The following is a 25,268-nucleotide window of genomic DNA, read 5'->3' as shown; positions in this document are numbered from 1 at the left end:
AAATGGAAAGCTTTCTGATGCTGTCTCATACATTTATTTTTAAATATACTATTATAAAAGGCTTAGTGAATTCAATAGCAAAAATTTTATTTCAGATTTTTGCCTATCTGTTCGCAAGAGAAATTAATCACATTTTTAAAATATTATCTTTAAAATTTGATACTTAGAATGAGATATGCAGATTTCATTCTTTTCCTATATTCTGGGAAATCTAAAGACTTTTATAGAATTCATTTAGAGCTGTCAGTCCCCAGCATTTAACAAAATACCACTCTCCATTCCTCTTGTAAAGTAAAGGAGAGAGAAGCCAATTATCATTCTTATTCATGAAAATGAAATGAACAAATATCTCAAATCAAGTTTTCTATTTCTTCTTGTGCATACCTTGATGTATTAAAATGGCTGAGTAGGCACTCCCAGCTTTCCTGCTCCTCCAGAATCACAAAAAAAGAAAAAAGCAAATACTGCCAGAACAAACTATCAGAAAACTGGAAAACCACCAAAGATGTACAGCAACCAAGGTGATGATAAAACAAAACAAAAAATAAAAAGTAACTTAAAAGAGGTAGCAAATTTTTGCGGCATTTTTACTTGCCCTTGGCCACCCTCTCCCTGGTGTGGTTGCAGTATTGAAATGGTAGCCTGCATTCCCAGTGTGGGATTCAGAACTCTCGTTCTGGAGGGAGCAGAAACAAATCATATTTGCAAATTATTGTGTATGTCTATTCTTATCTGTCTGGAGGCTAGGAGGCTACGCGAAAGACTGATACAAAGTATCTCTTCTTCCATCTAACACAAATCTCAGGTGGGAATAACAATGGGTATTGCGTGAAAACACTGCAAGATGAATAAGAATCTACTGATGCCTAAATTCCAGAAGAAAATACAGAGCAGAGTTTATTCGGGAAATTAGGACATTCAAAAGCACGTCTGAATATGGGGGAATTAGGAAGATATGTTCATGTTCAGGGAGAGATATATGCTCAGAAAGAACTTGAGAAGACCCTAGGCTTTCATCTTTGGCAGATCCCTAGGCTCAGTATAAGCCTGGCTGATTGTTGAAAGAATGTCCCAGCCCTTAGCCAATCTGCAAAGCCTGGAGGACAACTTCACGCTGTCTACAAGAGACTCACTTTAGACCCACAGAAACAAATAGATTGAAAGTGAAATGATGGAGAAAGATATACCTTGCAGAGGATAAGCAAAAGAGAGCAGGTTTGGAAGTACTAATATGAGACAAAATAGACTTCAAGTCAAAAGTGGCTACAAGAGAAAAAGAAGGACATTATATATTGATAAAAGGTTCAGTTTGTCAAGAAGCTATAACAATTATAAATATATATGTATATATATATGAGCCCTGTTAAATTTTAAAGATCTTAGTGACTTTATTCCATGATTCCTGTATCAGACAACATCCAGTCTAGCAGATAGAAATGAGCTCTGAAGAACTATACAAAATGAAAGACTTTTATTGGAAGAAGGGACCAGGAACAAGGAAGTTATACTAGGCATAAAAACAGATTGGTTGCTGCAAGGTTACTTTCCTTTAGGGGATGGCAGGAATCTATCATGCAGATTACCTGACTAGTGAGGATCAGACAATTCCTGATTGACCGACTTCAGATTCCACTTTTGGAAGAGCCAAAACTATAATTAAGTCAAGTTTTGGTTTGGTAATGTTGGAATTACCATAACTGACTCCATTTTGGACCTGCTGTCTTGTTTTTAACAGTCTCAAAGTATATGAAGGAAAAATTGAGAGAATTGAAGACAGACATACAGAGTTCTACAATAATATCTAGAGAATTCAATATACCGCTCTCAATAACGTATAAAACATCTAGACAGAAGATCAATAGTGCAATAGAGACCTTAAACAACACTTAAAATAACTAGGCCTGATAGACATATATAAAACATTCCACCCAACCAAAGCAGAATGCACATTCTTAACTAGTGCACAAGGAACATTATCCAGGATAGACCAAATGTTAGGCCACAGAACAAGCCTCAGTATACTTAAAAAGATTAAAACCATACAAAGCATCTTTTTTTTCCTTTTTTTTTAATTGAGTTAATGATAGGTTACAATCTTGTGAAATTTCAATTGTACATTAATGTTTGTCAGTCATGTTGTAGGAGCACCACTTCACCCTTTGTGCCCACCCCCCACCCAACCTTTCCCCTGGTATCCACTAAACTGTTCATAGTCCATAATTTTAAATTCCTCATATGAGTGGAGTCATACACAGATTATCCTTCTCTCGCTGGCTTATTTCACTTAACATAATTCCCTCAAGGTACATCCATGTTATTGCAAATGGAATGATTTTGTTCTGTTTTACAGCTGAGTAGTATTCCATTGTATATATGTACCACATCTTCTTTATCCATTCGTCTGTTGCTGGGCACTTAGGTTGCTTCCATGTCTTGGCTATTGTAAATAATGCTGCAATAAACACTGGGGTGCATAGGACTTTTGGGATTGCTGACTTCAAGCTCTTTGGATAAATACCCAGTAGTGGGATGGCTGGATCGTATGGTAGTTCTATTTTTAATTTTTTCAGGAATCTCCATACTGATTTGAATAGTGGCTGCACCAGTTTGCCTTCCCACCAGCAGTGTATGAGGGTTCCTTTTTCTCCGCAACCTGTCCAATATTTGTTGCTATTAGTTTTAGATATTTTTGTCATTCTAACGGGTGTAAGGTGATATCTTAGTGTAGTTTTGATTTGCATTTCCCTGATGATCAGCGATGATGAGCATCTTTTCATGTGCCTATTGGCCATCAGTATATCTTCTTTGGAGAAATGTCTGTTCATGTCTCCAGCCCATTTTTTATTGGGTTGTTTGATGTTTTGTGGTTGAGTTGCGATAGTTCTTTATATATTAAGGATATTAAGCTTCTGTCAGATATATGACTTGCAAATATTTTTTCCCAGTTAGTGGGTTGTTTTTTTGTTTCAATCCTGTTTTCATTTGCCTTGAAGAAGCTCTTTAATCTGATGAAGTCCCATTTGTTTATTCTTTCTATTGTTTCCCTTCTCTGAGAAGGCATGGTGTCCGAAAAGATCCTTTTAATACTGATGTCAAAGAGTGTACTGCCTACGTTTTCTTCCAGAAGCCTTATGGTTTCAGGTCTCACCTTTAGGTCTTTGATCCACTTTGAGTTTATTTTGGTGAATGGTGAAAAAGAATGGTCAATTTTCATTCTTTTACATGTGGCTTTCCAGTTTTCCCAGTACCATCTGTTGAAAAGACTTTCTTTTCTCCATTGTATGCCCTCAGCTCCTTTGTTAAAGATAAGCTGTCCAGGGGCTGGCCCCGTGGCAGAGTGGTTAAGTTCCCGCGCTCCGCTGCAGGTGGCCCAGTGTTTCGTCGGTTCGAATCCTGGGCGCGGACATGGCACTGCTCATCAGACCACGCTGAGGCAGCGTCCCACATGCCACAACTAGAGGAACCCACAACGAAGAATACACAACTATGTACCGGGGGCATTGGGGAGAAAAAGGAAAAAATAAAATCTTTAAAAAGAAAAAAAAAAAGATAAGCTGTCCATAGATGTGTGGTTTTATTTCTGGGCTTTCACTTCTGTTCCATTGATCTGTGCACCTGTTTTTGTACCAGTACCATGCTGTTTTGATTACTGTAGCTTTGTAGTATGTTTTGAAGTCAGGGATTGTGACGCCTCCCGTTTTGTTCTTTTTTCTCAGGACTGCTTTAGAAATTTGGGGTCTTTTGTTGCCCCATATGAATTTTAGGATACTTTGTTCTAATTCTGTAAAGAATGTCATTGGGATTCTGATTGGGATGGCGTTGAATCTGTAGGTTGCTTTAGGTGGAATGGACATTTTAACTATGTTTACTCTTCCAATCCACGTACATGGAATGTCTTTCCATCTCCTTATGTCGTCATCCAATTCTCTCAGAAAGGCCTTGTAATTTTCATTATACAGGTCCTTCACTTCCTTAGTTAAATTTACCCCAAGGTATTTTATTCTTTTTGTTGCGATTGTGAATGGTATTGTATTCTTGAGTTCTTTTTCTGTTGGTTCATTACTGGAGTGTAGAAATGTTACTCATTTATGCAAATTGATTTTATACCCTGCAACTTTGCTGTAGTTGTTGATTACTTCTAACAGTTTTCCAATGGATTCTTTGGGGTTTTCTATATATAAGATCATGTTGTCTGCAAACAGTGAGAGTTTCACTTCTTCCCTCCCTATTTGGATTCCTTCTATTCCTTTTTCTTGCCTGATTGCTCTGGCCAGGACCTCCAGTACTATGTTAAATAAGAGTGGTGATAGAGGGCATCGTTGTCTCGTTCCTGTTTTCAGGGGGATGGCGTTCAGTTTTTGCCCATTGAGTATGATGTTGGCTATGGGTTTGTCGTATATGGCCTTTACGATGTTGAGGTAGTTTCCTTATATGCCCATTTTGTTCAGAGTTTTTATCATAAATGGCTGTTGGATCTTGTCAAATGCCTTCTCTGCATCTATTGAGATGATCATGTGGTTTTTATTCCTCAGTTTGTTGATGTGGTGTATCACGTTGATTGATTTGTGGATGTTGAACCATCCCTGTGTCCCTGGTATGAATCCCACCTGATCCTGATGTATGATTCTTTTGATGAATTGCTGAATTCTGGTTGCCAAAATTTTGTTTAGAATTTTTTCATCTATGTTCATCAGTGATATTGGCCTATAGTTCTCATTTTTCGTGGTGTCCTTGTCAGGTTTTGGGATCAGCGTGATGTTGGCCTCATAGAATGTGTTAGGAAGTGTTCCATCTTCCCTAATTTTTTGGAATAGCTTGAAAAGGATGGGTATTAAATCCTCTCTGAAAGTTTGGTAGAATTCCCCAGGAAAGCCATCTGGTCCTGGGGTTTTATTCTTTGGGATGTTTTTGATTGCTGTTTCAATCTCTTTCCTTGTGATTGGTCTGTTCAAATTGTCTGCCTCTTCTTGAGTGAGCTTTGGGAGACTGTAGGAGTCCAAGAATTTATCCATTTCCTCTAGGTTATCCATTCTGTTGGCATATAGTTTTTTGTAGTATTCTCTTATAATCTGTTGTATTTCTGCAGAGTTTCTTGTTATTTCTCCTCGCTCATTTCTGATTTTGTTTATTTGAGCTTTCTCCCTTTTTTTCTTTGTAAGTCTGGCTAGTGGTTTGTCAATTTTATTTATCTTCTCAAAAAACCAGCTCTTTGTCTCATTGATCCTTTCTGCTGCCTTTTTCAGTAGTATTTATTTCTGCTCTGATTTTTATTATTTCTCTCCTTCTGCTGACTTTGGGCTTCATTTGTTCTTTTTTCTCTAGTTCAGTTAGGTGTGCTTTAAGGTTGCTTATTTGAGATTTTTCTTGTTTGTTAAGATGTGCCTGTATTGCGATGAATTTTCCTCCTAATACAGCTTTTGCTGTATCCCATATGAGTTGGTATGGCATGCTATCATTTTCATTTGTTTCCAGGTATTTTTTTATTTCTTGTTTAATTTATCAATGATCCATTTCTTGTTCAGTAGTGTGTTTAGTCTCCACATCTTTGTGCCTTTCTCAGCTTTTTTCTTGTAATTAATTTCTAGCCTTATAGCACTATGATCTGAGAAGATGCTTGTTATTATTTCAATTTTTTTAAATTTGTAGAGGCTTGTCTTGTTTCCCAACATATGGTCTATCCTAGAGAATGTTCCATGTGCACTTGAGAAGAATGTGTATTCAGCTCCTTCAGGGTGGAGTGATCTATATATGTCTATTAAGTCCAATTGTTTTAGTTTTTCATTCAGCTCCACTATTTCCTTGTTGATTTTCTGTCTGGATGATCTGTCCATTGATGTGAGTGGGGTGTTGAGGTCCCCTACTATTATTGTGTTGTTTTTAACATCTTCCTTTAGGTCTGTTAATAGTTGCTTTATGAATCTTGGTGCTCCTGTGTTGGGTGCATAGATATTTATAAGCATTATTTCTTCTTGATGAAGTGTCCCTTTGATCATTATATATTGTCCCTCTGTGTCTCTCTTTACCTGTCTTATTTTGAAATCCACTTGGTCTGATATGAGAATTGCAACACTTGCCTTTTTTTCTTTGCTATTTGCTTGAAGTATTGTCCTCCACCCCTTCACCCTGAGTCTGTGTTTGTCCTTGGGGCTGAGGTGTGTTTCCTGGAGGCAACAAATTGTTGGATCTTGTTCTTTAATCCATTTTGCCACTCTGTGTCTTTTTATTGGAGAGTTCAATCCATTCACATTGAAAGTGATTATTGATGCATGTGGACTTAATGCTGTCAATCTGTCGCTCATTATCTTGTTTTCCTGTGTTTCTTTTCCTGTGTGCTTTAGACTATCCATTTAATACTGCAATTTCTTATGCTGGGTTTCTTAGATTTTTCCTTATCTATGATTTGTGACTCTGTTCTGTACTTTATTTTAGTGTCTACCTTGAAGTTTGTACTTAGAATCTCGTGTATAATATAGTCTATTCTCTGGTGGTCTCTTACTTACTCAACCAATACTGATTTAGACCCTTTGCTCTTCCTCCTAAATAATTATTTTCATTTTTTATTCCAACTCGTCTTATTAATTTGTAGTTAGAGTGCTAAGATCGTCCTTGTTTGGGTAGTTTCCTTATTTTTACCCTAATGCTATAGTTGAATATTTGCTATCCTGTTCTGGTTCTATCCATCGGTCTCCCTAGTCTGTGGATTGTGTCCCCTTTCTCCCTTTTTTCTTTTTTCAAGTATGAGAGCCTTCTTGAGGATTTCTTGTAATGGAGGGCTTTTAGTTACAAATTCCCTTAACTTTGGTTTGTCTGGAAAAGATTTAATTTCTCCCTCATATCTGAAGGAAATTCTTGCTGGATAGAGTATTCTTGGCTGAAGGTTTTTATCCTTTAAAGCTTTGAATATATCACTCCATTCTCTCCTAGCTTGTAGGGTTTCTGTAGAGAAATAGGCTGACAGTCTGATAGGGGCTCCTTTATAGGTTATTCTCTTTTTTTCCCTTACTTCCCTGAGTATTCTTTCCTTATCATTCCTATGTGCCAACTTTACTATTATGTGCCTTGCGGTGGGTCTTTTTACATTGACAAATCTAGGAGATCTAAAACCCTCCTCTACACACATTTCTCCGTTGATCCCTAGATTTGGGAAGTTCTCTTCAATAATTTCGTTAAGCACACTTTCTGCTCCATTTTCCTTTTCCATATTCTCGGGAATTCCTATGATCCTTATGTTCTTACTCCTCATTGAATCCATTATCTCTCGGAGATTTTCCTCATTCTTTTTAATTCTTAGTTCTCTTTCTTCCTCTGTCTGGCGCCATTCAGCCTGTCTGTCCTCGATTATGCTGATTTGCTCCTCTAGGTTGTCTACACGGGCATTCAGGGAATCCGTATTCTGTTTTATCTGGTCCATTGTGTTTTTCATCTCAAGTAATTCTGTTTGATTCTTCTTTATGATTTCAATCTCTTTTGTGAAGTAACTCCAGAACTCGGCTTGTTTCTCTATCTTTCTCGCTACCTCATTGAGTTTTTTGATTATAGCTGCTCTGAATTCATTATCACTTAGTTTACCTAATTCCAAGTCCTCAGGACTTAATTCTGTGTTTTTATTGTTTTCGTTCTGGTCTGGGGCTTTTATAAATTGCTGGATAGTAGAGGAGCGGCTTTTTCTCATGGTGGTAGAATTCAGTTGCAGTTACAGCCTGTCACCACTAGATGGGGGTCGAGAGCAGCGTGTTAGCTCTCCGCCTTGGGGCAAGATGGCTGCGCCCACTGGCTTTGCGGGGGGGGAGGGGCTGTTACTCACACGCGCTGGTCTGGGTTCAGATCAGTTCTGTTCTCTGGTCTCCCAAGGACCTTGATTTATGGGGTCCCCACGGACGGAAGCTTTCCCCCCATCAGCGGGTCTCCACTGAATCAGCGGCAGGAGCCCTGGATGATCCCCGGTCGCGCAGCCCCTCCCCCGCTCCCTCCTGACCCACGCAGCAGCAATCGCAGACTCTAGGGGAGGGAGCGATGTTCTCTCCTACTGTTCCAGCGCCTCCGAGGGTGTAAGCAAGGTTATGATCTCCTCCTTCTTGGTATTGTAGGTCTCTAACGAGCTGGCATTATGTTTATTCTCTGAAATTCAGTTCTTCCAATCGTTTGTTGTATTTTGGAGGGGAGAGAATCCCGGGTCAGCTCACCCCGCCATTTTGCTCTGCCCACTCTCTATCTGATACATGTTTTGAGAATATTTTCTCCCAGTCTGTGGCTTGTCTTTTTATTTTGTATGAATTTTTCAAAGATTAAAAGTTTTTAATTTTGATGAAGCCCATTTTATCACTGTTTTCTTTTATGATTTGTGCCTTCTTATTGTCCTACTTAAGAAATCTTTTCTTAACCCAGGACACTAAAATTTTCTCCTGTGTTTTCTTCAAGAATTCCTACGGTTTTCTTCCTTTTGGGTTTATACCCTATTATGAATTTCTTTTCCCATATATAGTGCCCTGTAAGAGTTGAGAATTATTTTTCTGCCTATGACACCATTAGTTTAAAAGATTTTCCCTTTGCCCATTGAATGGTTTTGGCAACTTTGACTCAAATCAATTCACCCTGTACATGTAGGTCTATTTCAGGACTCTCTATTCTGTTCTATTGAGCTATATGACTATCTTTTCACCAATAACAAAGTGTCTTGATCACTGTAGCCCGAGAATTAATTCTTCCAACATTGTCTTTCTTTTTTAAATTGCTATGGCTATTCTATATCCTTTGATTTTCGATATAAATTTTAGAATCAGTTTGTCAATTCCGATAAAAAAGCCTGCTGTGATTATGACTGGGATTGCATTGAATCTATAGATTGAATTGAGGACAATTCATATCTTAACAATATTGAATCCCCTGATCCATGAACATAATATATCACTTTATTTCTTTAACCTCTCTCAACAATATCTTGTTGTTTTCATATATATCTTTTGTCCACTTTAGCCCTAATATTCCATATTTTATGCTATTGTATATAAGTATTTTTTTAATTTAAATTTCCAATTGTGTGCGGCTGGTATTTCGAAATACAACTGATCTTTGTGTGTTCGCCTTGTATCATATAACATTGCTGAATTCATTTCTTGCTTCTAGCATCTTTTTGTAGGTGGAGAGTACTTAGGATGTTGTAGATAGACAGTCAAGTCATATACATAAGAAGACAGCTTTCTGTCTTCCTTTCCAACATGCATGTTATTTCTTTTTCTTGCTGTATAAAACTGTATAATGTCACATAAATTATAAATATAATTCAACTGAGACATCAGAAGAAAGAACCACCGATAATAACAAACTGCAATAACAGGAAGCAATAGGTCCAAAAAGTTTCATGTACAAACTGTAATGATTGAAGGAGTTTTTCTTAATTTCTCTGGAGGTATGAGGGGTTGTCAGGTGATCTGAGTTCCCTTTTAAAAACGGCTTGTTTATCAACCTGACATTGTATAGCCCAACGATTATAGCTTAAAAAGCTAGTTATAAATCAAATTATATTCCCACTGGCTTGTATTATAAATGTTTCATATGTTTACAGTAAAAGTAGTTTTCAAAATTATACACTAAAAGAAAACTATAGTTTAATAATGTATCATTACTACTAACAATAGGTCACACAAAGTTCAAGACTTTACTGAAACCTAAAATTTTAACTTCTATATCTTTGAGACTAGTTCCCTATAGGGCTACAAATTCTTTAATGACAAGACCAGAAAAGCCCTATACTCAAGCATACTATCTCCATAAGCAATTTTTTTCCACTAAGTATGAATTTCTGCATGCAAATCAAGTCTTATCTTTTTAAAAGCTAATATAAACAATATAATAACAGACAAGAGTTGACATCTGGTACTTACTATGTACCAGGCCCTTCTATGCCCTTTATGTGTTTTATCTCATCTGATTCTCACAATAACTCTATAAAATAACTGCTGTTGTTACTTACACTTTTCAGATAAGCAAACTGAACAAAGACAGATCACGTAACTTGCTCTAGGTTCACAGCCAGAACCTAGACAATCTGGCCCTGTGTCTGAGCTCTCACATTATATTGCCTAACAACATTAACTTACAAAATATAAGTTATACATTTGTACTGCAAAGACAGCCAGTGCAAAACTAATCTTCTCAAGGGCTTATCTACAGAAACAATAGAAAAACTTTTTGATTTCTACACAAGTTTTCAGCAGACAATTGAGGAAAGACCTTGAATTGTAAATTGTAACCTATAAAGTTTACTGAAATTTGACAACTGAAAAGGAAGGAAAAAAGCAATTACTAAAGTGAGATTAATGGGTTGACCTTCAAGTTTGACACTGTTTCACACTTGACGGAGCAAGTGCTTCTAAAACAAGCACAGATAATACAGGAAGACCATATCATACATGCTCTGCTTAAAAATCTTTTCGTATTTTACCTTTTGGCTTCGGGGTAAATCTTGAGCATGTGATGGAGGCTTATAATTCAGAACTAATCTTCTAAATTCCAAAAGATTGAATAATGACTGAAAAAGAACAACAATTTAAGATAACTAAGGGAAAATTCTATTAACAAAACCATAAAAATATGACGGATCTTAGAGATTTGTTTTTGACAATTATACTGCTTAGACACAGAACAGATGCAATTAGCATAAGACTATTTTCTCCCCAAGAAAAAGTCAAATTTCTTATACCTTAACATACTATTCTTGATCATTAACAATATTTATTGTGTTGCAAAGCAGAAAAGTATACATGGACAATGCAAAAATAAAACCCCACACCATATTATATTACTAAAGCTTTCTTTATATTAATACGTGCTTAACAGTTTCCTCAAAATAGAAGATAAACAAATGTAAAGTCTACAACTTTTCAGACACGTTATGTTCACTGAGTTATCTAGACGTATCAATTCTACAAGGATATAGCACAAATAAACTTATAATAATTTAAATTTATTTAATAATAATATTATATATTACATTATAATATATTATACTATTTATTATAATATATTATATTATTTATTATATTATCTGTTATAATATAATGATAAATAATTTATTTTATAAATAATTCTAATTCATTTAAAATAAACAAATTTATTTATAAATAAATAAATCAGATGCTCAGTGATAGCAGAGCAAAGAAATTACATATTATCTCTGTGCTCAAGGAGACACACAACCTAGAAGGAGACACACATATAATTATAACAATAGAAATATGATTCCAAGATACTCTAATTCAGATCATACAGAGCATAACGAGAGCATATGAAAGACGTCCGTGTGAAGGTTTCCTGGAGCTGTTTTTTAAACTATAACTTATAATCCATTAATGTTATCACGATGAACATGTTTAAAACATGAAATAAAATGCAATGGAAAACATCAGAACATATCATACACTGTAAATTCACCACAGGATATTGTTTGTAAAATTTTTCTTGTATATATTTTATATACATGTGTACATGTAAAGTGTTTTACAATGTAGACTGTCTTCCTTTCTGAGAATCACAGGTGATAAAGTTTGAAAATCACTAGACAGGAGGCAATGATGTATTAAATCTTAGTAAAGATGGGTTAGCCAACTGACTAACACATAGATAAAGGTGGCACTACAAATAAAAACAAAGTTTTGTTTAGTAGGTGGGTGTTTGGAAAATTGTCCTAGTATATATAAGAAATAGAGTCAGATATAGATATATAGATATAGATGTGGATTAAAGGTCTAAATATGAAAGGTAAAACCATAAAGCTGATAACAGGAACTGTAGGAAAACATTTTGGTTATCTTGCGATCTGGAAGTATTTCTTAATGCAACAATATGAACATGAGATAATTCATTTATTTATTCATTTAGCAAATATTTATGGAGCACTCACTACATGGCCAGACACAAGGAAGACAGGCAAAAGAGAATAAAATATATTAAGTCTCTGCCCTGATCACAATCTTGTGATTACAAGTTAAAACAATGAGTATAGACGTTATAAATCAGAAAAAATGTGAATACAATAATAGTAGACCAAGCTCAGAACCCTAGGGGAAAAGAATCACTTAAAAGCCAGAGGAACGATGAGAAAGACAAAATAAGAATAGTAAGGGAAATGGAGAGTATGAGATCACGGAAGAAAAAGGAGTAGAGAAACCAAGGGCTTTCACATATAGCTGTGTATCAGAATAACAGTGGAGCTTTAAAAGGAACCTGTGCCAGGGGCCTCTCAACAAAGACACAAAGTACCACAGAAGATTCTGAAGCACATCAAAGAATACCGGCAAATTTTAAGAAGGACAAGATGAGCATTACTCTCAAAGGTTGCCACATTCCAGTAAAGTAAGGGCAGGAAAAACAACCTTTGGATTTGTCAATTAGAAAACCATCTTTTCAGTAGAATGGGAGAAGAACAGCAGTAATAAGTACTGAAGAAATGAGATATAAGTAAGGGGGCAAAGTATGGGCTGTTCTTATGAGGAATTTAAATTGGAAAGAGAATATGGACAAATTAGGAGAATCCCAGTCCTATTTCTGTGCTCTGAGTTCCCACTGGAGAACATTTTCCTGCTTCCTGAACACCCAGTAGAATTTCATCTGGTGTAGGTCTGCTGGTGGTGAATTATTTCACCATCTGCTAAAATGAAAATTGTTTTTACTTCATTTTTGTAATATTTTTGCTAGTTCTAGAATTCTATATGGCCAGTTAATATTTCCAGCACTTTAAAGATCGCATTTCTGTTGAGAAGTCAGCTGTTAGATTTATTTTTGCTCCTTCATAGAGGTGATATATATCTTTTCCAACTGGCTACTTTTAGGATTTTCTCTTTGTCTATAGTTTTTTCCATTTTATTATCATATGCCTTGTCACAGTATTCTTTATGTCCATACTACTTGATTCCTATTCCTTCCTGAATCTGTAGCTCAATCTCTTTCATTAGGTTTTGAATACTCTCAGTCATTTCTTCAAATATTACTTTTGCCCTATTCTCTTTTTACTCTCCCTTGAACCACAAATACACTATGTTAGTACTATTCACCATGTTCAAAATCTCTTATATGCTCTTATCTGCATTTCATGGCTTTAATCTGAAAATGTTCTTCAGACCAACTGTCTAGCTGACTAATTCTCTCTTCAGCTGTTTCTAATATGCTGCTATAATTCATCCATTGATTTTGTGACTTTGTTATATTTTTCAGTTCTAAAATTTCTATTTTTTTAATAGTTTTTAGTTTTCTATCAAAATTCTCAATCTGAAACAAACACACACATAGATAAGGAGAACAGATTAGCGGTTACCAGAGGAAAAGCAGATAGGGGGCAGGCAAAATGGGTAAAGGGGCACATGTGAATGGTGATGGATAAAAACTAGACTATTGGTGGTGAGCACAATGCAATCTATACAAAAACTGAAATATAATAATGTACACCTGAAAGTTACACAATGTTAAAAGCCAGTTAGACCTCAATAAAGTAAAAAAAAAAAAAATCAAGAAAAAAATCCTCATTCTGGTTTTTAATTCCTTGAGCATATTAATAGTTATTATATCAATTCAATTTTCAGGTTTTCCTGTAGGCATATTTCTATTGCCCATTATTTTCTATTAATTTTTAGACACATCTTATTTGCTGATATGACTGATTACAGCTGATGTGAGTGCTAGACATTATACATGACAAACTGGAGAAAATTCAATGATGATATTATCTTCCAAAAGAATTTACATTTGCTTCTGGCAGGAAGCAAGAGTGAGGCCATTTGCAATCCAAGATCAATTTCATCCAATCAATTCTGAGATGAAGGTGGAATTCAGAAACTATAAAGCATGCTTTATTTTCGGATCTCAGTTAATCCTAGGTTCTAGCCCTTTATAATCCTAACTGAAAGTCTGAGGTGTTTACTAGGGCTCTAAATCTGTGCAAAACTTTGCTTAGCTTCCCAGCCATTCAGAACTATTTCTGGAATTGCCTCGAGAATAAAATCAGCCCAAAATGTGAAGCTTACTCTCTGAACATCTTGTTTTCTCAAAGCTTAGCCTCAAAATTACTCACTGCTTTAGGGTTATGTGATGTCTTCAAAAAGCTGTTTTTGTCTTCGTTTTGTTTTGTTTTGCAGTCCAGGAAAATATGGTCAAGAAGATGGTCTAGAACAACCTAACAAGTTATCACCCGAAGTAGAACTTGTGATCATCACACAAATCATAGAAATTAACTTTTTTAAGTCCAAAACACTCTATACTCTAAATCACAGTCATAATAGTAGTGGTCAACATATTCCTCCAAAAGGGGTGGGAAAGGGTAAATATCACTACTGCCTAAATTGTGTTTATGATTGATGCACACTGAAAACAAGTATCCTTTCTCAGTCTAGAGCTAAAATGTGAATTCTGAAGAGCACTTGCCAAAATGGACTTTGGCTAAACTCCTGCTAACAGCAGAGAGCTATGAGAGATGAGAATTCAAACAATTTGTGGAAAACAAAAAGAATAATGACAAGAGAGCAAAGGAAGGTATCAACTGTCTGTAATGGAGGATACCAAGGAGAAGCAAGATAAATTCTCCTTGGTAGATTTAAAAAAAAAATGAAATGGTACCACGTAAGTTTCAAGGTAAGGGAGGGACTAAACGTAGATGGCCTGATTACAAGATGAAAGTCTGTATACAGAGCAATTAAATCCCTCTGTCCTTCCCAGACCCAGAAGATCAGACAACTACTACCTCCTTGTGTGGGATACAGAAAGTTTAGTCTTTGGATATAACTAAACTTAAGTGACTGAGGTTCAGAAAAATCAGTCACAGTGTGTGTCATGGTAGGGAGAGGGGATGAGATTCTGGGCTACAAATAGGAGGATTAAGTAAAAACTCGCAAACTGAGCCCCAATCGACCCTTCCCGGATCCCCTTTCTCTAGACTTGCTTCTGGAAAGCCAGCAACAGTGCTTAAAACAAAAAGAATCACAATCCAGTCTGGATTTGAGGCAGGGCAATCTTCTGTGGTAAAGTACTCCCCCAAACCCCCTAAAAATGGATCTAATATGTTCGAGCAAATAAAACATATTATTGATAAGACCATAACAGAGATGTTGGAGCATACAGAAAATTTTAAGAACAAGTATATAGAAAACAGAAAGGAAAAATAATGGCAATTGACAATTCCAGGAAAACAAAAGATTTCAAAGGGGTAGTCGTAGTAAATCAGTGTAATATTTAAAGTCACAGAAAACATCAACACTACTATTTTTAAATTGTAATATGAGTTATGTTGGGAGATGAAAGGAAAGGCAATTCTAGGTAGCTGAAATGAAAGAGCTAAATCCTCATTCTTCTCAGCAGGAAGGCATGTCATTTAGAAAAATGAGATAGGAGAAACAGCTAGAAGTGGCGGTAGTTGCCTTTAAGGAGTGTGAGATAGGGAGGTTTGAGGCTGATTACTGTTGTTTTTCACTGTAAGCCTTTTATTGCTATGGGATTTTGGTTTTCTGTTTGAACTATGTACTTACGTTCTTTGATGAAGATAAAAGAGATAAGAGCAAGAAATGTGAATAAACATGTTAAATGATATCCTGAGATTTTTTGAAAACTTGCCACATCTTTTCAATCCCATACAGCATTAGGGTGATAGAAGCAATTAAAGTCTTCAATTCCACCATAAATAATATATGGTCCTTCTTGGTTCATTCACTCACTCATTCAATAATTACTTAAAAAGGCTCCTCCAATGTGTCAGACACTGTACTATATACTGGTATAGAACAATAACCTAGAAGATATGTTCTCTGCCCTCAGGATGCTTGTATTTTAGTCAACCTGTAGTTACATGATTTATGAGTAGGGTGACCATATCCTTCATTATCCAAGGATGAAAGAGGGCTTTATGACTAATTAACAGGCACTAGTGGATCTACAAGAGGAATAAACTGGACTGTACCAGGCAAACTGAGAAGCATGAGCACCTTACTTCTGAGCATCTCAGAAGCATCCAAATAGGAAAGGTGCTAAGGATCATCCTGAGACTCTACGGATTACACTCCAAACTAGAGAGAGAGGAGAATACATACCTCTAAATAACTACCTCATTCACGGATACCCTAGTGGAGAAAGTAGCCCCACTTAGTACTTTTTACATAAAAATTCATTTGAACAGGATTAAAACAGTCCTGACTAGATAAGGGGTCGATGCTCAATCTAAAGACAGTCAGGCTAATATTGCTAGCATCCAAAAGACTATTCGAGCTATTCTTGGTAAAATCTTCTCTTTGCTTCTTATAATCCCTTTCTGATACTCTACCAGTTTTCTCCCAAATTGTCGGTCCCAATAGCTAAAAGAACAAGTACAATAAAGCTCTACCTTTTGTAGCCTACTCCCACTACCTACTCCGAAGTTAGCAGTTTATAATCTCAGTAACCTTCTATAATTGGTAGATATACTTAGAAGGAAAAGAATCCTAGTTGCTTCCTACAAGTCCTGCCAACTAAGTAAATTCCATCCCTGAGAAATTTTCTAATTGAAACTTTATAGTACATTTACGTCACAGTTTGAACAAGCTCCAACTCACTTTGGAAAATATAATAAAACACTTCCAACACTAATACAGACTTCCTGCCCAACTTTTCTTTCATAAGTGGGAAGTTCCAATTATGATGATAAACTGTTATATCTCAGATTATGTCTATGGAATTAAGGAATAATGTCAGAAAATGAAAAAACAAAAAGTTTTTATTACTAGAGATGAAAATAAAAAACTACTTAAAATAGAATAATTATAGTAAGGAAAAAAACAAAACCACGAAGTGATCTTCAGACAAATTTTTTCCCATCCACAATTTTCCAAAATTTGACGCTTAACATTTTTTTCCAAATCCCCAAGTCAATATCTTAATAATTCACTATAATTCAAATTTTTTAAGGTTAGAGGTTACTTCTCCTAGGTGTCTAAATCTCTCCAAAAGAAAAAATAAGTAATTCCAAAAACCTTATACTTGCCTATGTTAGGAGTGTGGTAAAGCCATGCTACCAGTTAAGTAGCCACTAATCTAAGATAAAACTTAAAAATTAGTAAAATTACTTCAAATTTTGAAAACAAGCGATTTTTCTAGTTCATTCTGCTCTCTACCAAAAAACACCAAAAATTTGAAATGTAAAGCAAAATCTAAGGTCAGCAAATAACACTTAAGATAGAAATAGATAGACAACTGATTCAAATTTGAATTAAGATATGAGAGGAGTTTAGCCTATGAAAATGATAAGTTATGATCCCCATACCTATTAATAGTAATTTAGTTATCATTTCAAACAGGCCTCTTACAATACGCTGTGGAAAAATAAAGAACTCCTCTTCTAACAAACAAATATTGATTATTTCCAAGTACTTTCTTTCTTCTTAAAGTTTTCTAAGAGAAGTGTCTAATCAATGAGCCTCACTTATTGGCCATAATAGTGCAGAGATAGCATCCACTTGTCCAAATAGAGGCAGTGAAGCATATTCATGAACACTCAGATCACAGCCTTCATAGTGAGCTTCATATTTTAAAATGATGTCTAAATTATAAAATTTAGATTGGACAGTGAAATGTAAAACCCCTTACTAATAGTGCAAGTAAAGTAAAGCAAGATAGCCTATCAGGAAGATCTAAGAGACTCTAAGATAGCAAAGAAAATGTTAGATATTGTTGGGATGTAAGTGAATAATTAATGTGTAATCAAGGATAGGAACAAAGCTATTATTACAGATTTAGGTTAAACCAGGTATTCCTTAATATTTCAATAGCTTGGAAAAGAAATATACATACATACTACATGCTAACTAGTGTTTACCATAGTATATTGAAGAGTGAGGCATAAATCCAGAAAGCTAAAGGAATTCAAATTGCATGGTATCATGTGCCAGAAGCAAAAAAAGTGGGGGAAAAAGTTGAAATTTATTACACTGAAGTGGAAAAAATGGTAAAATTACAAATTAATATCCTACAGAACACAATTAACCTTATAGAAAATGAACTACATAACCAAGTTAGCTGCTTTAATATCACATGAAAATTTACACTGTCATACATACAGGTTTGGAAAGCTACAAATGAAGAGAGATTTTTAATATAAAAAGAAGTGGCATAGACATCCAATGATTTTATTATTTATTTATTTATTTATTTATTTATTTATTTATTTTGAGGAAGGTTAGCCCTGAGCTAACTACTGCCAATCTTTCTCTTTTTGCTGAGGAAGGCTGACATCCATGCCCATCTTCTTCTACTTTACATGTGGGACGCCTACCACAGCATGGCTTTTGCCAAGTGGTGCCATGTCTGCACCCGGGATCCAAACCGGCGAAGCCTGGGCCGCCGAGAAGCAGAACATGCGCACTTAACCATTGTGCCACTGGGCCGGCCCCTACATCTAATGATTTAAAAAGTACTCATCAGGAACACTAATTAATAAGCTACAATTCTACTGTATTAGCAAAATAAACATAAATATTAATTTTCCTAAAGGGTTATTATTCATAGATTAAGGAGATTGTTAAGGTTTTGCAATCTAATAACATTATTAATGTCTAACTGAGAATGGTAAAGAATTATGACAATAGTCATCACATAAAAGAGTAAGAAAAAAAAGAAAAGAAAATTAGTTAAAATTGAGAAGAGGACAGATATCTATGCATACAAAGATTTTTCATTTTAGAATAAGGGGCTCAAAAAACATTCCATGAAGGGCTTCCCAAGTTAGAAGGAACATGTGTTATTCTTGAGTCATCAATATTTATTCTTTACATCATTTTCACCTATACATTGAGAATTATCTGCCAATCTATACCCTCCTCAAATGAAATGCTTCCTTGTATTAAAAATAGTATTTAAATGACTATAATTCTATGAATAACACTTTCCATTATATACAAATAAATCTAATCACAAAAGAAGCAGTTCTAATTTCACATCTTGGTTACATCCTTCCCTTAATTTGCAAGACATACAAAAATATTTTCTTTACATTCTGACAACAATTCTTAGCCGGGAAGGAGGAGAAATTAATTCAAAATAATTTCAAATAAAGCACAGATAGTACTCTATTGTTAAAACTCCATCCTGGGAGAAGGAACAGAGTGGGGTGGGGAATACTGCAATCCCCAAACTAGTTTTAGATAGAAAGGCATATTAAAACTTAGCCTGCAGTTATGTTTCAAGTATACAACTTAAAAGAAACACAACCCCAAGCCAGTTTCTATTGCTATGGTGCCCACCAAATAAGATCTGCAAAAAGACCCTTACCTGAATAACAGCACTAAACCAGCAAGTATTACCCACATTCTTTAGTCCAACAGGAGCTTTGTCCTGCCTTTTTCTATCGTAAGGGTTTCGAGAATCCCTCCAAACCTCCGTAGGTGTCCTCTTCAAACAGGCTTTAATTTCTGCTGTGCTGGCTTCAAGAACTCTTAAGCCATGGGGAGAAAATGATGAAAAAAAAAATAAAGTATTAATCTAGTGCCATACCCTAGGAAATAGCATATCACAAACTAACTATTTTAATTACTTAAGCTCTGGATAACGTATTTGAGGAAGTAATATTTAATGCCAACTTTACTCAAGTAGAGGTTAGCTTTCTTTAAGAATATAGCAGCGGCAATGCCAACAGATCAAGAGACATGCAGTTTTCCTCAGAAAAATGAAATTCCAAACACAAAAAGACAATGTTACATAATATAGAAAGTATGTTAAATTATGTCAACAAATTACAAGTTTAGTACCAGGAATATAGCACCTAGACAAGTTTTCTGAGTAATCACTTTATTAAAGTATATATTTAAAATATAACATAATGACTAGTTTTTATAACAATTACTTTGAATCATCAAGAAAACATCAAAAACTGGACAAACTGCACTTTTACTCCTCTGACCATTAATTTCCCTGCCTATAAAAAATGTTAAATAACGTAAACTCTGGGATTCTTTTCAGTTCTAGATATCTATGACTCTATGACAGTTAAATAAAGGCAGAGAATACTTAGCGTTCACTTCTTCACCCAAAAGTTTGCCTAGCGAAAAATCTAGTGAAACAAATATCTACACATCAGAATAATAAAAGGTTAACCTCCTGAAAATAAACTCAGCCTACAGAATATCTTAAATGTATCTAAACGCAGCAAGAGTAATGCTACTTTGCCCAATGACGTTTTTCTTGCTCTTAAGCAAGTAATTACATGCTGGAAAACTGCCTGCTCAAGACATGTGTTACTTAGTGTTCTAAATAAGCCTTAAGTAATATTCAGGTGTCTTAACCCATTTTACATTAATTACAAAAACCTCAGCAAGAATGAGTTTTTCCAATTTTTTGGCTTCCTGAGATAATCTCATTCATGCTACATCATCTTTATGCTCAAGATTTTGCCCGACTAGATCAATGTCAAAATAATATAGCTATGTTTCTTAATGATGGGGAAAAAGTGAATTGTTGTATTAGCTCTCACTGCAGTATTTGCAACATGACATTAGACACAATGTAATAGGACTCCAAATCATCATTACTTAAAATAACTTATGTGAATATAGAATAAAGTCTTTCTTTGGGACACAACGAAACCACATACTAAAAAAAAGTAAGTAACAACAACAGTTGTTAAAATGTAAAGGTCAAAGTAACCTTATATACTTAAAAATAAACGGGTTACACCTCTGTCACTTTTAAGTGTGATCCATCATTAGCAGCAGTATTCTCTGCCCCAAAACTAACTCTCACATGCACCCCCCACCCCTGGGCTTTTTCTCTTAAACTATTTACTACTAAAGTATACCAGAATTTCTTGGAAGGTATTTAGGTAGATAAATTGGGTCAGAAGAAAACCAGAATTTATCTAGAACATCCCACTGTGGCCAGAAAGCAAGTTTTCAAGAACCTAAGGGAAGATAAAAAGTCAGAGCCAACTTGAGAGGCTTCCTACTGTTCAACTGCACAGTTCAGGATAATACAAAACAATAGCAATAATACAGTGGATTATGTACAAAGCAACTAGGTTATGCTCAAAAGAGAAAAGTTAACAGTATGCGAAAGGTATATGTAACACAAAGACTGCTGTATATAGAAAGGTATATTTAATTTCTTATTGACTTTCACAAACGGGAGTGTTTTCATTTGAAAGTTTTGTTCCTTTTGTAATGCACATGTACATTTAGAAGTTTAAATAAAGGAATCTTATTTGTATCTTGGCAATTCAAGATGAATGAACAAAAACAAGCAATGAGTTCTGGGGGAAGAAGCAACAATACCACAAACAGGAAAGAAGAATTAGTGCCAGAGGTCATATACAAGAGAGAGAAGAGGCATCCGGCAATTGACCAGCACCTGTGGGCATGCACAATCACCATTTAAAATGAGGATTCTACAACATACTGTAAAAGTATAAACTGGTCAAAAGTCTAGGAAAACTACACTCAATCCTGAATCTCCTGGTGGATAAACCTCTACCATTACATATTTTTAACCTACTATTATAATAAAATACCACTAAGAAATGAACCCTTAATAATGTCAACAGACCAGATCACATCCATCATAACGACCAGGCAATGGGTCACATAGACATTTGTTATGAAAAACATGAGAATACCTAATTTCTACAAAATACACCCAATCTGCAAAAATTAAAATGCATATATGAGTCACACGAAGTAATAACAAAAGGAAATTCAGCCTCAAGACCAGATTGACTTAAACTAGGTCTCATGTTGCCCACAAATGTCAACGACCCAACCCAAATCTACAATCCAGACTGCCCTGAGATAATGATATTCTTCTTATTCTAGATCTGGTTAAGATTACTAAAATCCAGGAAGGTTTTTTTTAATGTTTTGATGCAATCAATTCCCTCACCCTCCTTTTCTGCCCCTCTCCTACAAAGAAAATACACCTCTTGATTTGTATGTTTACACACAAATTTGTATGTTAAACATTACATTAATGGAATGAGCTAACTTACGTAAACTTTTTGGTTCCCTTGCCTAATCTCTCCCCACAGGACTGGGAGAATGTATGGCCTCAAATGTACTTTCTAGGACCAAGTAGCTTGCCTGCACTGTTTGTTATACTATTCCTCAAAGCAAGTGGGAAGGGAAAGAAAGTCAAGGATATAAATTGAAGATACCATCTCCCCAGCATTCCTATGTACCCTTTTTTACAGAGGTAAAATTAGGTACAAACTGTAATAACTGTTTGATTAGGACTCAAGAGATACATGCTCATTGCTGCTCAAAGTTACCTAAGATACAAAAATAAAAGAATATCCATTTCCTAAATTATATTTTGTGTGTATATGTGTACATATATATAATTATTCATATAACTCAATTCTGTCATATGGTAAATATCATTCATTATCACAAAAGTATAGGTGTTAAAGAAATAGGTTTATTATAAATTCCTTAGCCACACCATATGGTGAAATTACGGTACTAAAAGACGGTGGATGAAAGAATGCCATGACTTTGTGATCTCCTTGATTTAGAGCTTACAACTCATTCAGTTTTGTATCACCGGGGACTTACAACATGCTTCAGTGGGTTTCCTCCTACCGCCTCCTCCAGGATCATGAAGGACTTTACAAACACATCTATTACACTGCACCAAAAATATTTATTAATTACTCAGTCTCTCCCATTAGAATGTGGAGGGTAGAAACACAGATCTGTTTCTTCGCTAGAGCTTACATGATAAATATAGGGGCTAAACGAGTGTTTAAAGTAAATGGATGATTAAGATGTTAGATGATGCTATACCTCTCTTATTTTTTAGCTAAAGCCCATCTCCAGCTAAATATTACTCTATTCCCAAGCCCTTGACCCCTTCTATAGTCCAGTAGTGGTTTAATGAACATAAACTTTCTATAATGCCAATTTCTACATAAGGGTCCCTTCCCTGGACTCACCAGACTAAAACCAGTGATACCAGCCAGGCTTTAAAGTAGTAAAGAGTATGCAATAACTATATTCTAGGCATTAAAGCTGCCAGGAGAGAGAAAGAAAAAAAAAGGAAAAACAAAAAACAATGCAAATCTCAGAGAGCTCAGAAACAGCTTATAACAAAATGCCCAGAGAGGCAACCCCAAAAGCCACAATCAAAAACCAAACCCCCTACACATCACCTGCTTTCTTATCTTCCCAACACTGGTCATGACCATGGCATTCAGCAATAGAAAAAGACGACAAAATGTTTTCTGTCTCTTTTTCTCCCATACTGAATGTTCAGAGAACTTAGGGTAAATGTTCACCTTCCCAGTGAAATTTTATTGCAGTGATGGGGGGGGGGAGGGTATGCTTGTTTTACTTTGTTTTCTACTGTTATTTAAACCGAATTATAGCAGTAATCTTGAAAACATTCCACTTTAGATTATCTAAGTCCATTTTGGGGAAGCAGCATACTCACTGGAAAACAAGCATTATCATTTAAGCTGTATAGATCATCCAAAAAGAAAAGAAAAAAGCAGGAAGTGAGGGAGAGAAGGAGAGAAAGAGAGTGGAGGGAATCATCTTGTTGACTGCCTTCAAAAAAACCTATTGCGGGACCTGGCCTGGGGCTGAGTGGTTAAGTTCCCGCGCTCCGCTTTAGCAGCCCAGGGTTTCGCCAGTTCGGATCCTGGGCAAGGACACGGCACCACTCATCAGGCCATGCTGAGACGGTTTCCCACGTGCCACAACTAGAATATACAACCATGCACTAGAGGTTTTGGGGGAAGGAAAAAAAGACTGGCAACAGATGTTGGCACAGGTGCCAGTCTTAAAAGAAAAAAAAAAAAACCTATTGGTATTTTGATTAGATCACACTAAACTGTAAGTCAATTTAAGGAGAACTGATCAGTTTTACAACGTTCGGTCCTCCAATTTGTGAAATAGACTATATTTCCAATCATTACATATTCATTAATGTGTCTCAATGATATTTAACAATTTTCTTGGAGTATTTGCACATTTCTTATTAGATTTATTCCTGGTCTTTAATAGTTTTATGTGTTTTAAATGGTAGCTTTTAAAATTTCACTTTCTCTTTCTTTCTTATGCATAGAAATATAATTTTTTTATATTGATTATTAATCAACATAGCTAAATGTTCTTTTTTTCTTGGTAGGAGTACTTTAGGGATAATTTACATATAATAAGATATAGAAATCTTAAATGGACAGTTCAGTGAAATTTTTCTAGGTATGTATACACCCATGTGACCACCACAGACGAAAATATAGAAAATTTCCATTATTCCAGCAAAGCCTCTCATGCCCTTTTTCAGCCAACAGTGCCGTCTTCTCCATCCACCAATAATCACCATCCTGACTTCTATCACCATAAATTAGTTCTGCCTGTCCTTAAACATCACGTAAACGGAATCACACAGCAGTTACTCTTTTATGTCAAGTTTCTTTCACTCAGCATTTTGCTTTGAGGATTCCTCCACATTTTTGCCAGTACCAGGAAAATGTTTTCCATTATATTGCTTACTATTCCATTTTTTGAATATACCACCCATTGTTTACTATTCTGTTCTTATATTTGGTCGCTCAGTTTTTAGTTATTATCAATAAAGCTACTCTACACTCCTTTCTCAAGGGTCCACACCTAGGAGTGGAAATGCTAAGTCCTAGCACAGTATGTGTTGAAATTCATTAGAAATTCCCAGTTTCCCAAAGTGGTTATGCCATTATTCATTCCTACCAACAGTCTATGACAGTTCCAGTTGCTCTACATGCTCAACACTTGGTATTGTCAGTCTTTTTAATTTTAGCCATTGTGATGGATATACAGCAGTGCCTGTTCTCTAATGAGATGACTTTCGAGCCTGCACTACCCAGATCGCCACCATTGCTTCAATCTATCATCACATCCACCACAGCAACATGTCCACAATCATATACTAAGTACCATTTAAGGGACTCTCTGTTTCTAACATAGAAGCTACCACTGCATGTCAGACATGTGACTCCTGCCAAAAGTTGACCTGTTTCTCTCATGGTGAAGGAGGCCACATTGCATGAGGTGTGGCTGCCCACTCCTGGCAGACTGACTATATCAAACCTTTGAACAGCCCCCTCCTGCCCCAATCCTTCTTAGGACTATCAGTGGTACTTCAGTGTTGTTGACACTTTTTCAAGTGACACTCGTGCTGTTCCAGTCTGATCAGGCAACTCTGGCCCTTAGAACTAATATGCTTCATATTTTCAACCATTCCAGACCACTTGTAATCTGACACTGGTGTACCTCTTACCATAAAAAACACTCAAA

At 35.7% G+C, this 25,268-nt stretch overlaps 1 protein-coding gene across 22 annotated transcripts in view; it reads right to left on the bottom strand.

Annotated features, from left to right (window-relative positions):
• The window catches only part of OR5L1D (olfactory receptor family 5 subfamily L member 1D), a 106,588-nt gene that overhangs the window by 26,857 nt on the left and 54,463 nt on the right, over nt 1–25,268 (bottom strand). For 9 of the 22 annotated variants that reach the window (XR_011423591.1, XR_011423590.1, XM_070228593.1 and 6 more), the window contains 2 exons: nt 19,276–19,438; nt 10,442–10,528 (listed from right to left, as the gene is read on the bottom strand). Coding sequence is in view for 13 of the 22 variants with exons in the window: in XM_070228593.1 (XP_070084694.1) it covers nt 10,442–10,528; nt 19,276–19,438 (250 nt within the window). In the remaining 9 variants the exon portion in view is untranslated. Of the gene's footprint in view, nt 1–10,441; nt 10,529–11,649; nt 18,404–19,275; nt 19,439–25,268 lie in introns of those variants that run through there. The other 13 variants (XR_011423592.1, XR_011423595.1, XR_011423596.1 and 10 more) reach the window with 5 other exon arrangements.

The sequence above is a fragment of the Equus caballus genome, chromosome 12 (genome assembly GCF_041296265.1).
Source record: "Equus caballus isolate H_3958 breed thoroughbred chromosome 12, TB-T2T, whole genome shotgun sequence".
NCBI classification, from domain to species: domain Eukaryota; kingdom Metazoa; phylum Chordata; class Mammalia; order Perissodactyla; family Equidae; genus Equus; species Equus caballus.
The sequence above is the reverse complement of the archived record's forward strand: the minus strand, read 5'-3'. Positions and strand labels throughout refer to the sequence as shown.